This window comes from Bos mutus, chromosome 4 (assembly GCF_027580195.1).
Source record: "Bos mutus isolate GX-2022 chromosome 4, NWIPB_WYAK_1.1, whole genome shotgun sequence".
Taxonomy (NCBI): Eukaryota; Metazoa; Chordata; class Mammalia; order Artiodactyla; family Bovidae; genus Bos; species Bos mutus.
Genome location: NC_091620.1, coordinates 74,429,496 through 74,444,458, shown reverse-complemented (window position 1 = coordinate 74,444,458; position 14,963 = coordinate 74,429,496). Strand labels below are relative to the sequence as shown.

At 37.0% G+C, this 14,963-nt stretch overlaps 1 protein-coding gene across 1 annotated transcript in view; it reads right to left on the bottom strand.

The window, feature by feature from the left end:
- Positions 1-14,963, bottom strand: part of RELN (reelin) — a 549,751-nt gene that overhangs the window by 16,454 nt on the left and 518,334 nt on the right. The window contains exons 52-60 of the mRNA XM_070369659.1: positions 13,265-13,479; positions 10,937-11,114; positions 7,983-8,158; positions 7,727-7,833; positions 6,394-6,636; positions 5,637-5,812; positions 2,539-2,612; positions 1,286-1,447; positions 397-554 (exon numbers count right to left, since the gene is read on the bottom strand). Of these exons, the coding sequence (XP_070225760.1) occupies positions 397-554; positions 1,286-1,447; positions 2,539-2,612; positions 5,637-5,812; positions 6,394-6,636; positions 7,727-7,833; positions 7,983-8,158; positions 10,937-11,114; positions 13,265-13,479 (1,489 nt within the window). The remainder of the gene's footprint in view (positions 1-396; positions 555-1,285; positions 1,448-2,538; positions 2,613-5,636; positions 5,813-6,393; positions 6,637-7,726; positions 7,834-7,982; positions 8,159-10,936; positions 11,115-13,264; positions 13,480-14,963) is intronic.

The window sequence follows — 14,963 nt, the reverse complement described above, 5'->3', positions numbered from 1 at the left end:
CTGCCCCTGGGAGAGGCCGAGGAAGAAAGAATATTGGTCCAGTGTCTGGGGACAGGCAGCCAGGCAGGGAAGGAGAGAGGCCCAGAGCAAAAATCAAGTGTGGAAGGTAGAGGCTGGGGCAGGGACTCATGTGGAAGTTGGAGAATGTAAGGTACTATAGAATATCTTAGCGGGGTGGATAAAATCTGCATTTTAAAAAATTCAAGGAATATAGCATAAAATTATCCTTCATAATTCATCCCTGAGGTAAATAAGTCATGATCAAAGAGTGCATCATCTATCTCAAATCCCTCAGGCCAGAGTTTCTATCCATTCCCTGGTGGCCTTTGCACACATGTTGAGATGAGGAGAACCCTATAGTCTCCTGGGTCAAGAACAACAAAACAGGATTCTGACCTTGGAAACTTTCATCGCAGATGCAGACGGCACCGGTGGTGCAGTATCCGTGCCCACTGCAGAGCTTGGGGCAAGCCTCTCCGATGTACACGTGATCGATTGCCCAGCTCTGCTTCTCCGTTTCTTCGCCCTTCTGGATCCAGCGGAACTGTGTTGCACTGAAAGCAGAAGGGATTCAGGAGGCTGTTATTGCCCACGGGTGTGTCCAGCCTCTAGTCTCTGGAGATAGGGGCTATTTCTAAGAAAAGGGCTTCTAAAACTTTCCCCCAAAGCATCCAATTGGCAGAAGTGAGTGAACTTGTACCCCTCAGATTCTGGAAGTAAACCCACAAAATTCCTCAAAAATTTATGTACATTTCCTGTTCTATTCCATAATAAGCCCATATCCATTTTTCCTACAGTGGTGTGTCATTTGCAAATCTTTGGGGAAAATAAATGCTACTCTAGGAAGACTGTGCTCCGTTATATTTACCCTGCAATTCAATATAACCCGATCAGCCTGGCACACCCCAGTAGGCACTGGTTGTGGGGGGAACAGCAGAGCCTCTGGGAGCATCGAACACTGGGGCAGTTGTGGTGCCAAGTCCAAGTCTTGGGATGTTTTTCACTCAAGGGCTATGACTGAGATTGGTGTGTGCTGTGGTATTTAATTAAAAGAAAATTTGAGGTCTGTGAATTGTTTACAAAGAAGAATCCTATTTCTTATGCGCACATGGAGTTTCCATTTAGGGGCATGGGGCAGTGAGAAGAGCGGGGAGATGAGGGGAGAGGGGACTAGGGCTATAACTAAAAGTCTAGACTCCTTTTATCAGTTGCTGTCGAGTCACTGTATGAGCTCTGCAGAGACTCACAGGTCATTCCACACAGTTTACCTAAGTATGCAGCCTACCTGGAGGAGACATGATCAGGCAGCTGGATGGTGATTCTCTTCCAGCTGGAGCTGTTGACAGCATTGTAGATGGTGGCTTCGTGGAACTGGAAGGGGGAGCAGCCAATGCTGTTTGAAGAGGAAGGAAGGCATTGGGTCTGAACGAGCTGCCAGGAATCGGACCTGAAAAAACCAGAGAGGCTGCATTAGATAGCTCTTCAGAGGCTGCATCAGACATCTGTCTCATGTCAAGGTAATGCTTAATGATTGGGTTAAATTAAGAAATTTTAATATAAATTTCATATGTACATATATATAATTACATATAATAAAAAGAAAAATTGAAAATTATTTCAAATAAGATATACCCTAACTCTTTATAAGCACATTAACATAGTTACAGATGACAGAATAAAATAATAGCAGGTACAGAGCTGACTCTAGTGGCTTCTTCTCCCTGATATTGCTACAAGAACTATACCTGGAGTTGACTGACAAAATTCTCTGTCTACCCAAACTTTATTGCTGCTGCTACTGCTGCTGCTAAGTCGCTTCAGTCGTGTCCGACTCTGTGCGAAACCATAGACTGCAGCCCACCAGGCTCCCCCGTCCCTGGGATTCTCCAGGCAAGAACACTGGAGTGGGTTGCCATTTCCTTCTCCAATGCATGAAAGTGAAAAGTGAAAGTGAAGTTGCTCAGTCGTATCTGACTCCCAGCGACCCCATGGACTGCAGCCTACCAGGCTCCTCCATCCGTGGGATTTTCCAGGCAAGAGTACTGGAGTGGGGTGCCATTGCCTTCTTTACTATAATTCATTTTTCAAAGTGGTGGTGGGAGGCAGGCCTACAGACACCCTAAAGAGGTAACTGCACTAAGTCAGACTTATAGTCAACAGTGCTACTATGCTTTAGGGGATGTGACTTTAGCTAAAGCATAATCAGATCTTTCACTGATTTATATTTTTATTAGGGTTGGTTGAAAACAAACAACATAAATAAAAGAGAGTTCTACTTTGAGGACAAATATAGTGTCTTAGTTTAAAATACAAAATCTGTTGGCTGAAGCCTAGCATGAAATTGATTCTTCTTGGTTTGAAGGAAAAATTGAAAATAAGATACATTGTGAATTTTATACAAATAACATTTTTACATGCATACAATTAACTGCCACTTCTAATACATAAGAATGCTTCCCTGTAAGCAGTTGCCTTAAAAACAACCATTTGAATTGTATATACACATTTGGAGGAAATGTAAAAAGTGATTTCACAAACCTTGCATCCTTAGTGTATTCCAACATTACGGAATGAAGGTCACCACAAGAAGTGGCTTCACAACCCACCACAATCTAAAACAAGCAGATAATTGATATGTGTCAGCAAGATTAAATAATGCCTATCATTAACAAGAACTCCCATCTCTCTTCATTATGCCTATATAAGTAACCAAGAAGTATTTGGAGAAGCTTTTACAGAGCAGCCTGCCAGACACCAAGAAGGCATTCTTTTGAGTTTTGTACAAGTCATACCATTTTGCAAGGAGATGAGAATTAAGGTTAAAAATTACTATTTATATTTACCTAATTAGTAATAACATACTAATTGTAAATTTGGAGAAGATAAATTGGTCAAAAGGAAAGTAGTATTAGGAGAACTAATGGAAAGAAACAAAGTATCACTGGTTCAAGATAGTTTCATTCATTTACTAACTTCCTTGATGCTACCATTATATTTTTATATGTAATTAAAAATAGTAATTTTTAATTACTTAATATTTATTCCTAGTTTTTTCCACTTCCATGTAGATAAAAGTATTCCATATCATGTGCAATTAAATGCTTGAATCATCAACAGTGCATAAATGCTATAAAGACTTGGTGATTCAAATTTAAGTTCTAATCATCTGCTCAATGAACAAGTCCTATTTCAGTGCTGACACTAGGGAAGGTTGGTGCTATAAACTTCATACTATATGCTTATCCATAAACAACTGTGGTTTCAGAGAGAGAATACAAAGTGTATTCCAGCAGTGGAAATGGAAACCAGAAAAAAATAAAATGCTTTGGTGCTTCATAGGAAGGAGAGGTTGAATCTGATTAAGTGGGTGAGAAAACAATTCTTCAGAAGTTGGAGAGCTGAATTATTCCAACTACAAACAGAAATAATAATTATGTGATGTGATACAGGTGCTAACTCCCACTATTGTGGCAACTGTATTATAATATATAAATGTATCAAATCAACATGCTGTATGACTTAAATTTACACATTGCCATATGTCAAATATATTTCAATTAAAAAAAGAAAAGAATTCATCAATAAGCAGTAGAATGATGTATCAAAGCTATGCTTTGAAAGGATCAATCTGTGCTGCTGAAGACATGTGAAGTGGAGAGAGATTAGACAGGAAAAGACTACTCAGTGGACTACTGATTTAATGAGGCCCAGAATGAAGGTGGTAACCGTGCAGAGAGGAGATGGGATGGGTGTCAGGAATACAGGGAATTAGAATTGAAAGGATGGAGTAACTAATTAGATGTGAAAAATGATAAATCAAAAACTAAATTAAAATTTAGAGCTGGTGAATAAGTGAGAGGCAATGCCATCAAGAGAAATAGGAAAATCAGAGAGAGGAGTTGGCAGAAGTGGGAAGATAGGAAGTTCACTATTCAACATGTTGAGCTGAGGTGCCAATAATTCAAATGTGTAGAAAAGTATACAGGCTATTAAAAGTACTGAATTAAATGTTGATGAGCCAGTCAAGGTTGGATATGCAAATTTTAGAGTTGCCCTTAAAGATATGATACTTGAAGCCAGAGGATGAATGAAGTTCTCAATAGTGAGAATGTCTATGAAGAGAGAAGAAAGCCTGGGAGAAGTACTAAGAAATGCTGATATTTAGAGGGTTGAGGGAAGAAGAGCCAAAAAGGAGATAGACGTAACTATTAAGAAGGTAAGAGGAGAAGCAGCAGAGAACCCAGAAGCTGAGGGGAAAGAGAATTTCACCAGCTGGAGAAGACAAGAACAAGTGTGCCAAATAGTACAGAGAAAACGAAAAACGAGGAAAGTTGCATGTGGTGTTCAGAAAGTCTATGGTGACTTTAAAGTTGTAGATTTAGTGACACTTCAATTTTTAAATTTCTGGGGACAAGTTTTTTTTTTTTTTTTAAAGGAACAAATTGACTTGGCTAGAGAAGAAAATGTCAGTCTCTTCAGTTCTGGGTTGACCGAAGCAACAAAAGAGGAGGCCCCAACCAACTTAATAAAAAATATGAATGTGATGCGGGCCTGGGAGAGGAAAAGCCCGAGAGGAAAAGCCTTCACTCTTAAAGGACGTGGCTTGGAATTAGGGGTAGTGTAACACTGGATGTGATTTTGAGTGTCCTTCATGTCACTAAGGTAAGGATAGTCCTGAGGGGGTGGTAGCATTCGGGGGGACTTGCCTCACCCTCCAGTCTCTGAAGGAGAGTTTAATACAAAGCTGAGGAAAACAGAAAATTTGCCTTTTTTTTTCAACTTGGGAATTCTTCTTACAAAACTGAAACCCTATACATATTAACTCCCCATTTCCCCCTTCTCCCAGCTACGAACACATTTTTATTTATGCTAATAAGCATTCTTTCTGTTAACTGTCATTGTAGCACATCTTTTTAAATAAGGGCATTAGAACAACTGATCTGTCTCTTTAAAATGATCCAGTAATAAACTGCATTTCTGTAATGTCCCTTTTTAGTGTTTTCTGCAATAAGACATTAATCGATAGTGCTTTATCTTTCTCTCTAATTTGTCTACTAATTACCTCCTGTGCCTTTTCTTTCATTTTTCTATACGAGTAAAATATGCATTTATTAATAAGAAGTGAGAGTCTTTTTAAAATCTTTGAGGATTTGGGAGGTTTCAATTGGGCTAATGTACAAGTTTGCTGTTTGGAAGTCAGAGAGAAAAGAAAAATGGAAAGATAATGAAAAAGGACATATAAAGAAGCAAAGCTTGATGTATGAAATAGGCATAAAGAGAAAGTGGTAGAGAAATTAGTGGGAGAGAGAGACAGAAAGGGATAGAGACAAAGAAAGAGACAGATAGAGGCGCCTACTTGAGATTTTTATTTCCAAGGTTTGTAAAAGTGAAGTCAAGATTACATATCTGAGATATAATACAGTTGCATGTCTTTCTATGTCTCAATATATCTGTGTTCAAATAATCCTATAAGATAAAGACCTTTGTGAAAGATAACTATTTTTTATTCATAAAATAAAGTCTCTTATAATGAATGAAATCAATCATTTCCTTATAGTTGTTCAAATAAGCTTTCTCTCTGTACTCCCTCCCCCAAATGTAACACCATACTGCCTGGAGGAGCCGCTTCCCCTTACTTTAAACTGCATCATATATCCTGGCTGTATAATGAGTTCTCTGGAGGAGAGTGCATTGTGAGTCTTGTCCTTCTTTTTATTTGGCCAGTAGAGGTGGAAGGATGGATTGCCACAGAATCCTGCTGTCCTCACTGCATTAGGGTAAAAACTCCAGTTTTCTTCATGGGAGGTGCCTTCTGTTAAGATAAATTGGAAGTAATACCGCATGTTATTCTCTTAAATTAATTGGTTTATTGTTGAACTACTTGAATGTCTATGCTCTAGCTCTTTGCTTACCCTTTAAGATTGATTTTTATTTTCTTTAATTGGTATAATATATATATATAGCAATCAAATCTAGAAAAGATTATTAAATGCTAGTAAACAATTACCCAACTTTTAAAATATAATTGCTAGTCTGGGTAACTTTTACCATTGCAAGATTTTTCCTGGAATACTTTCAAACCAATAAAACATGTATCTCTGCATACAGAAATTCTTAAAGAAACTGAAATTATTTGGGGCTGCTGAAATTTCAAATTATATTTAGAGCAAGACATTTTGTCTTTAATGGGATTTATTAAATTCTTTGTTGACATTTCAACAAGCAGTCAACCTTGAAGATGTATAAACTATTAGGCAAAATAATAGCTAACATTCGTTGATCAGTAAATATATGGTAGGTACTCATCTAAATGCTTTTCATGTAGTAATTCATGTAAAGACATAAGCAGACAAAAGATATACAGGAAAGATTGCTCAATGTCTTGTTTCTTACCATCATCAAAAGTGTCAACCAGCTGACTGGGATTGATTTCCGCTCCACCAATCAAAATGTTGTCTAGTGCCCACTGAGCACGCTCTACCCCGGAGACCACAAGTCCATTGCTGATCACAAAAGGCTGCCACCAGCGGAGTCGAGTTGTGTTGGTAAGAGCCTCCTCGGGAAGAAGTATGTAGTCATGTCTGACTGAAATGTATTTCTGATAATCCATCTCATGGAGCAAAGTCCAAGTAATTCCTATAAAACAAATATACCAACATAGTAACATACTGGAAAAAACACAACAAACCCCCGATATATTGAAGTTACTGCAAGTTCTCCAAAGAGATCTTCAGCCATATCATGAGAAGTGATTTCACTGACTTTAATGTAAGTATTCATACACTGTTTCAAAATGAGAGTGATGATATAAAGGGAAGGGTATTTAGAAATACTTGGGCAAAAATAAAAATACTGAGGTAAAAATTAAATTTTCTGCTTCTAAAGTTTTGTTCTTGATTCCTATATCCATTATTTCTCATAAATAATGAGAAACACCCGTGTTTTAAATCTTTCTAGATAAGATACTCCTAGTATTTTAAAATATAGTGATTATAATTCTATGCAATTTGTGATTTGTTGGACGAATATGAAGCTTCTCTCATCAACTGATAAGACAGTAGGTGGAATGTTTAAATTACTTAAGAAAACATCTTTGAATTCCTAAAATACTTTAAAGGTAGGGTCATCTATTTATCTGCCAGTTATTAAGAATGATACCTATCCCCTAATGCTGATTTTCTAAAGACCTCATGGTACTACTCATCTGGTTCTAGCTACTTCAAAATAACGAAACAAAATCTTGTTAACATAGTGTGTGACAGACTCACAAATTGACTATAGTTTTCCACAACTACTAATGCTTTCTTATAGATTTTCTATACCATTTATTATATGCTTGTTCACACAAAAGCTTTTTAAAACATTTAAAAATGTTTTTAAAATTATCTTTTACTTGGAAGACTATGCAAAAATTTATTTCTTAATTGTATCATTTATAATCAAGCTTCAGCTATGCCTTGTGATTATTGTCTTTATTCATAAGCTTGGAGTTTTTTTTAAATGTGATTTCTCTCTTTTCCCTTTTTGGGTATATTTTGTACAACACAGAAGTTACAAATATAGAATGTGTAATGGGTGGAATGCAACCAAGGTCTATAGCTTTCTCTTTGTGACTTTCACTGTTTGCATTGCCAGGTCAGCAAAGCTTTGCGGAGACTTTTCTGAGGGGCAATGGATGGAATTTGGGAATCTGCTGCAAGGCATGGCTTTCACCCCTGAAACGTGCCTCCGTCTGTAGAGTAGTCCAACAGCACGCCTTCCTTCCGGCAGATGGGCCGATGGCAGGAGGTCATGTTGTTCTCACTACCAATGCGCCCCCAGTACTGCAGGAATCTGAAATCAAGCACAAATTAGCCATCAGAACAGTTAGTTAGAACAAATTATCTACTCAAGCCGTGGATAACAACTTCTTTCATAGGTGTGTTCTCCTCTGGGGGCCAATTTGCTAAGTTGTAACAAAGATACCAAAAAAATTGACTTACTTTGCCCCTCTGAGATCCAAATCTTGAGTAATAGCTTGTCTTACTGTGGATCCCCCAAAATAGAGTGCAGTGTCCTCTGCAAGAATCCCACACTCAGTACAAGTACTTCCACCTTCCAAGGACATCCATAAATCAGGCTTGATTTCTTCACTGTCAAAGCGTTCCTTCAGAAAAGTCTGGAAGTAAGTGGTATGCGTTTAAAAGTAAAAACTTCGAAGAATAATTATGGGATAGTTAAGACAATACAAAGTTACATCTTGGACCTTAAAAATTAGAGCTGATTTCAAATGCTTTTCTGAAAGATATTAAAAGAAACCCAACATGATACGTCCACAATATTCTTGTCCATCATCTATTGACGATCATTTAAACTGCTTAAATAATGCTTAATTATTGGAATTTAAAATCTAGAAAGAATCTTAGAACAATTGTAAAGTTGAGTTTAGTAATATTCATATTTGTAAAAACTTACTTAAGCATATACTCTCAAAATATTTATCTATATATGATGGAAAGTACTCTTGTAATTTATTATGATATTATGAAACAGGAACAAAAATTTTAAAAAATTAAAGGAATAAGATAAAACAGATGGTTTAGCACTTCCCCCTGTCCCAGTATTCCCTGAATGATTGTCATATTCTCCTTGGAAATGTGTGCCCCCTCCACTCCCTGCACCTTGGAGAGTATTTTAGGAACCCAGGACCCTTCAGCTTTCAACACAGAACAAACTTAAAATGTCTTATTTGGTTAGGCAGGGACACTTGAAACCAAACCTTTCTGTATGAAGTTAAAACAATCTTGGAAGGCAATTTAAAATACTTTTCACATGTTTGTCAGGGCCAAGATTCAGGATGATAGGGAGAAGAGCTCAAAATCTAGAATGAACTATTTCCCCTGAGTCTCCAATTTATCCTTTTAACTAAAAAGGACCACCAACCAGGAATAGTCTATTTCCAAAACATAATAGATAAATAAAACATTAGGGTTCATTATGGTTAATTTTATGTTCAATTATTTCATTTCCTCACATCACAGTCAAGCTCTTGATTTTCTATTCATTTTGTCCAGAGGACATTCTTTTTGTCCATAATACAGTTTTGCATTAGGTTGAGGCAGTTTTTTTTTTCATTTTTCTTTTTGTTTTTTTTTTTAGTGATAGAAATATGTCATGAAAACAATATGTTATAGTTACAATTGTAGTAGTTGTTTACAGATAAACTATATACCTTTTCACTTCTTAGGTAGGCTGTCTAGTTGCTATCTTATTGTATGGTTCAGATGATTTAGATAGACACTCTTCAAATTTGGAACATAATCAACTCTATAGTTAAAGACATGTGGTCAACATGTTAGCCTTACCTCACCTCACTGATGTTAGCAAATAAATGCAATTTATAACTGGAGGTTTATATATGAGAACACAAGGGTCAGAAGACATGCTTTGGTAATCATGTTAAACTCTCAGAAATATCTGATTCAGGGTTCATAATATAGATTTCTACAATTTCTTATCCAACTGAAGCACGCTAATGGAATTTAAATGTTCATGAAAGACTACATCAAAAAATTTATTTAGTACCTGTAGCTACATTTCTCATGTTATAATCTCATTTGATAACATACAAACTAACGGCTTCAGATACAAGTGAGTACTGCTCCAATTTTATGTTTTTAATCTATTAGTTTCAAAGTTGTTGAAGTATTGTAGAAAAAAAATCACAGTTTAAAAAAAAAGTATTTATTTTTGGCTGCTTGGGTCTTAGTTGCAGCTCGGGGGCTTCTCTCTACTTGAAGTGCATGGGCTTAGTAATTGTGGAGCACAGGCTTAGTTGCCCTGTGGCATGTGGGATCTTAGTTCCCTGACCAGGGATCAAAACTGCATCCCCTGCATTGGAAGTCATATTCTTAACCAATGGACCACCAGGGAAGTCACAAAATGACAGGTTTTATTTACATTGTTTGTCACTTATACACTCAATTTCAATCACTTGTACTTTTTTAACAGTCATTTTTCTGTTATTGTAAGATAAATACAGTATATTTATTCACAGAAACAGTGTTTATATATATATGGCAACAGTGTTGAGCAACTTTGCATGTTAAATAATGATATAATAGCTAAAATTTCCAAGACTAACCTCTCAATTCTTATTTAGTATGCAACCACATTTCAGCAGTCAACAAATCAGAACACTTTCTGAACAAAAATTCTGGTGCCATTTCCACCTTTTTGAAAACTTGTTTTTTTTGTGTGTGATAATGTATAAATATTATTTGCTTTATTTCATAACAACAACAGTATCCTCCTAATTTAAATAGTATATCTACTGAAAAAAGTGAATTAAGGAAGGTTTAATATTGACTTTAATAGTCTGCTCTATAAAACCCCCCTAAACAGAGTATGTTCTTTAATCCATACAGACTGGTTTATATTATTAAGTGGGTAAAACATACTAGCACTTGGTCCTAATATTCTTGTATTTAATAAACCTATATATATATATATATATATATATATATATGTATATAAGTATATGGAGAAGGCAATGGCAACCCACTCCAGTACTCTTGCCTGGAGAATCCCATGGACGCAGGAGCCTGGTAGGGTGCAGTCCATGGGGTCGCTAAGAGTTGGACACGACTGAGCGACTTCACTTTCACTTTTCACTTTAATGCATTGGAGAAGGAAATGGCAACCCACTCCAGTATTCTTGCCTGGAGAATCCCAGGGATGGCGGAGCCTGGGGGCCTGCCGTCTATGGGGTCGCACAGAGTAGGACACGACTGAGGCGACTTGGCAGCATATATATATTTAAGATTCTGTCCAAAGGATTTATTTACTGGGAGTCCCAAAGAACGTGGTTATAAATTATTAGTCTCACTCTTAAGTTGGCTCTTGATGCACGACCTGGAATGAGGGTACATGCTTTCTTCAGGTGCTTTAATTTTACCTTCAAAGTATGAGTCAAGTAGCAGTTTGGCCCAGAGTATCCCGGATCACAGATGCACTGTTCCTTTAAGCAATCTCCATGGCCTCTGCAGTTGTCCAAGCATTCAGGGCCCAGGTAGAAATTGTCAATTGCCCATTGCATATCTGAATGCTTCTGATAGAACCGAAACCTTACTGGACTATTGGTAACACAAGAGGAAAGGAGTGAAGAACAAAAGTTAACTTTATTCAGGTCCATAGTCCTGCATGTACATTCAGTATTCAAGAGAAAAAACATTAAAACCATTCTGACCAAGATGAAATGGGTTAATAAAAGTTGTTTTGGGACCATCATTATCTTTCTATTTCTAGCAATGTAAGTTTAAAGCCAGTTCAACTTACATTTTAAAATATGTGAGTAAACTTGTAAAACAAAATGAAAATACAGTGGAACCTCTATGTCAAGCAAAAGGAACATTTTAAAACACAAATCTGTAACTATTAAAAATCAACTTATAAACTGGAGTCCAGTGGCTACAATGCAATTTAGATTCATTAACTGTATTTCTGAAATTGTACAGAAGGTAAATGACTCCTTTGACAGTGCCTTGTCAGCATATACACGGCCTTCAGGTGGTTGGGAAACAGCAGCTTCTGAATCCCCTAAAGATAAACAATATTCTCAGAGTAACTATGCTAATTAGAAAATAATTTTGAAGGGTCATACTAAAGGAAAATTTCCCTGAGATTTTAATTTTATCATTGCTCTTCTCTGTCCTCTGGGGAAAATAGAAGTGTCATAATTAACCTTATATTAACATATTCCACCGTTTTTTGGTGGAAAGAGTTCAAAGTACATGAAGCAACATCCTGGGAAGATATAAACATTCTGTATCTTGTTTCTGGTGGTTACATGGATTATACAAGGGGAAGAAATTGTGAGGAACAATCAAAATGTGTTCATTTTACTGACTCTAAATTATATACCTCATTATAAAAAAAGAGAGTGAGAACAAGACGGGGAAATGAGGCAATGAGGGTATGGTGGCTCTCCAGCACCCACTTCAGCCCAGATGAGTCATATGAGAATCATAATGTAATCTCCCTAACTGTTGGTGGTGTAAGGAATGAACATTCTTGAACTAATTTGTACCAATGAGATGCAAAGAGGTACTTGCTCCAGCTTTGCTGGAAACCAAAGCAACTCTCTTTCTCTTCCATTGGACACAGGTAAGGATGTACTGTGGTCCAGCTTTCTGGGAGACATCTATGTTCACAAAGAAAACTAGTCTGAAGACTGATTGTGACATCCATGTGTGGACAGTGGAGCAAAGAATAAGAGTAAGAGAGTAAGAAATAATAATGTCCTTGAAGACACTGTTGACCTTGTCAACCAACCAATCCTACAGTCCACTTACCTTTGGATTTTTTTCATTATACAGATAATATATTTCACTTTCAATTGAGCCAAATGTAATTTTAATTTGAATGGAATTTTCTGTTACCTGCAGCTGAAAGTATACTGATTGTTGTCTAGCATGTTAACTAAGCCTTTTAGATTTGTTCCAGAAAACTGAGTGATCATGCAATAGACAATCTCTATGGGACTTTTTTGCCTTGTGTAAATACCTTATTCAAAGGCTCTATGTGTTCTGGTCATATATCTCGAATCTGTTTCACACAAGGTTCTTCATTTAGCCAGAAACTGTGACATATTGTGGAAGCATAACTATCATTTTCTTTAATGTATCTTTTCCCCTAATTTTACAGTTGAAGGGAATTTTTTTGTAATTGCCTAAATTAACTTATCCACATACTTTTCAGAAAACAGTTTAACCATCTTGGCTCACTACTGTCTAGGCTAATTACTTTCCACTGCAGGTGCAGAACATAATACTTGGATAAAAAAAAAATGAAACCTACAAACTACATTTGTACAAACAGCATGGAGAATTAGGATTTGTACAAGTGTTAAGAGCATGATAAGTTAGGTTTTCTCTTGGCTCCATCTATCATGGATTGACAAGGGACCAATGTGGAAAGCACAATTTACAAGGTCCATAAGGTAACATATACCTTTTCATCTGGCTCCAAGGCCATCACTATTGCTCACAGAGCACTAGTGAGGTATGAAAAATGGAAGAGCCTGTCAGGGCCTACCTTGACAAGTCTGAGGATTACATCTTGAGGTCTCCTTAAATTAGTTCATCATGGAGGTCACTAATGAGTGAACTTTAGAGTTAGGGAGGAAGAGAGCATTTTACTGACAATTACACAGTACTTTCAGGCTGACCACAGTGTCTAAATCCACTTCTGAATGCTTAGAACCAGGGTTTAATTTTCTACTTACTTTCCAACTAAGCTTTCAGGAAGTGGGTAGGTGATCCTTTTCCACCCTTTAGTTGGAAAGAATACAGATGGTTGAGAAACGCTTCCAGAGCATTTTGCGTCTGCAGGTAAGCACTGAGGAACCAGATAATTCCAGCTCACACCAAAGTCTGTAGAGTACTGAACATGAATTTGATTCTGGGTGACTTTTTCAGACACTTTACATCCAACAGAGATCTAATAAACAGAGAGATGAAAAATTATTAAGATTATTAAGGTATTAAAACCATATTGCATGCTCTAAGGACTTGGTAGTAAGAAAGCTGCCGATTATTTGACAGACACTGCAACACATCCGTTTCTTTTCAGGTTCATTATTTGCTGTGCTGATGAATGGTGGAGTTGACATGGTTGCCCTAGGTGACAAATTATAGAAAGTGCCAAATATATTGTGCGGGGAGTTTGGAGAGAAGCTGAAAGCTGTGCTTCTGCAATAGCTGGCAGATTGCCTTGGAAGGCCTGGGCCTACTCTTACAAATTGTTGTTTGTTGTGCTAATGGTCTGGCACTTCTGTTTGGCAGAATGCTCGACCAAGAAGGATTGCTAATAGCTTTACCAAGTTTACTGTTTTGTTACACAATTTATGACTCTCAATAAATCACTTTCAACTGCAAGTAAGATGCAGTGAAGTAATTACAGAGGGTATTTTTGATAAGACACAGCATTCTTTGTTGATGGAGACAGTCATAATGCAACATTTGTTGCTAATACAGTGGGAATGAGGTAGACAGAACAAGTTGGTTGACATAAGATCTTAGCTAAAATTGATGTTGGCATTAATGCTAATCATGCCTTTGTTTTCTATAATTTTCTTTCTCCAGAAACACTGAAATGTTTTTATTAAAAAAAGTAGGTATAGCCACAATCTTCTCTTAAAGGAAAAGAATGCCTACATCATATAATGATTTAAACTCAGGCAATTGAAATCAGTTTTCTACATTTTTCTTATCAATATTTTTCTCTATTAATATTTAATCTCAGAAGCACATTAAATCTTACTTAAGTTCATCTTAGGGCTTCCCTGGTAGCTCAGCTGGTAAAGAATCCACCTGTAATGTAGGTGACCCCACTTCAATTCCTGGGTCTGGAAGATTCCCTGGAGAAGGGATAGGCTGCCCACTCCAGTATTCTTGGGCTTCCCTCGTGGCTCAGATGGTAAAGAATCTGCCTGTAATGCCAGAGACCTGGGTTTGATCCCTGGGTTGGGAAGATCCCCTGGAGGAGGGCATGGCAACGCACTCCAGTATTCTTGCCTGGAGAATCCCCATGGACAGAGGAGCCTGGCAGGCTACAGTCCATGGGGTTGCAAAGAGTTGGACACAACTGAGTGACTAAGCACAGCACACAGCACAAGTTCACCTTGAAATAGTTCAAAAATAAAACACTTTTAATCATTAAGTTATATATACTTGGGATGTATATTAATATTAAATTTTGTTAATAGTTTTCAATGTATGTATTAAGTCAATAAAAGATTGTATAATCATTGTCTCTACAATTTTTTTTTAAATTTTTATATTACTGGTATATGGCTTATTTATATAGTTAAGGTCATGGGGCTTGTGATTTCTATCACATCTCCTTTCAGCTCACCTATCTGGTCTGTAAAGAAGACAGATGGATCTTGAAGAATTACAGTGGATTGCTGTACACTGGACTTC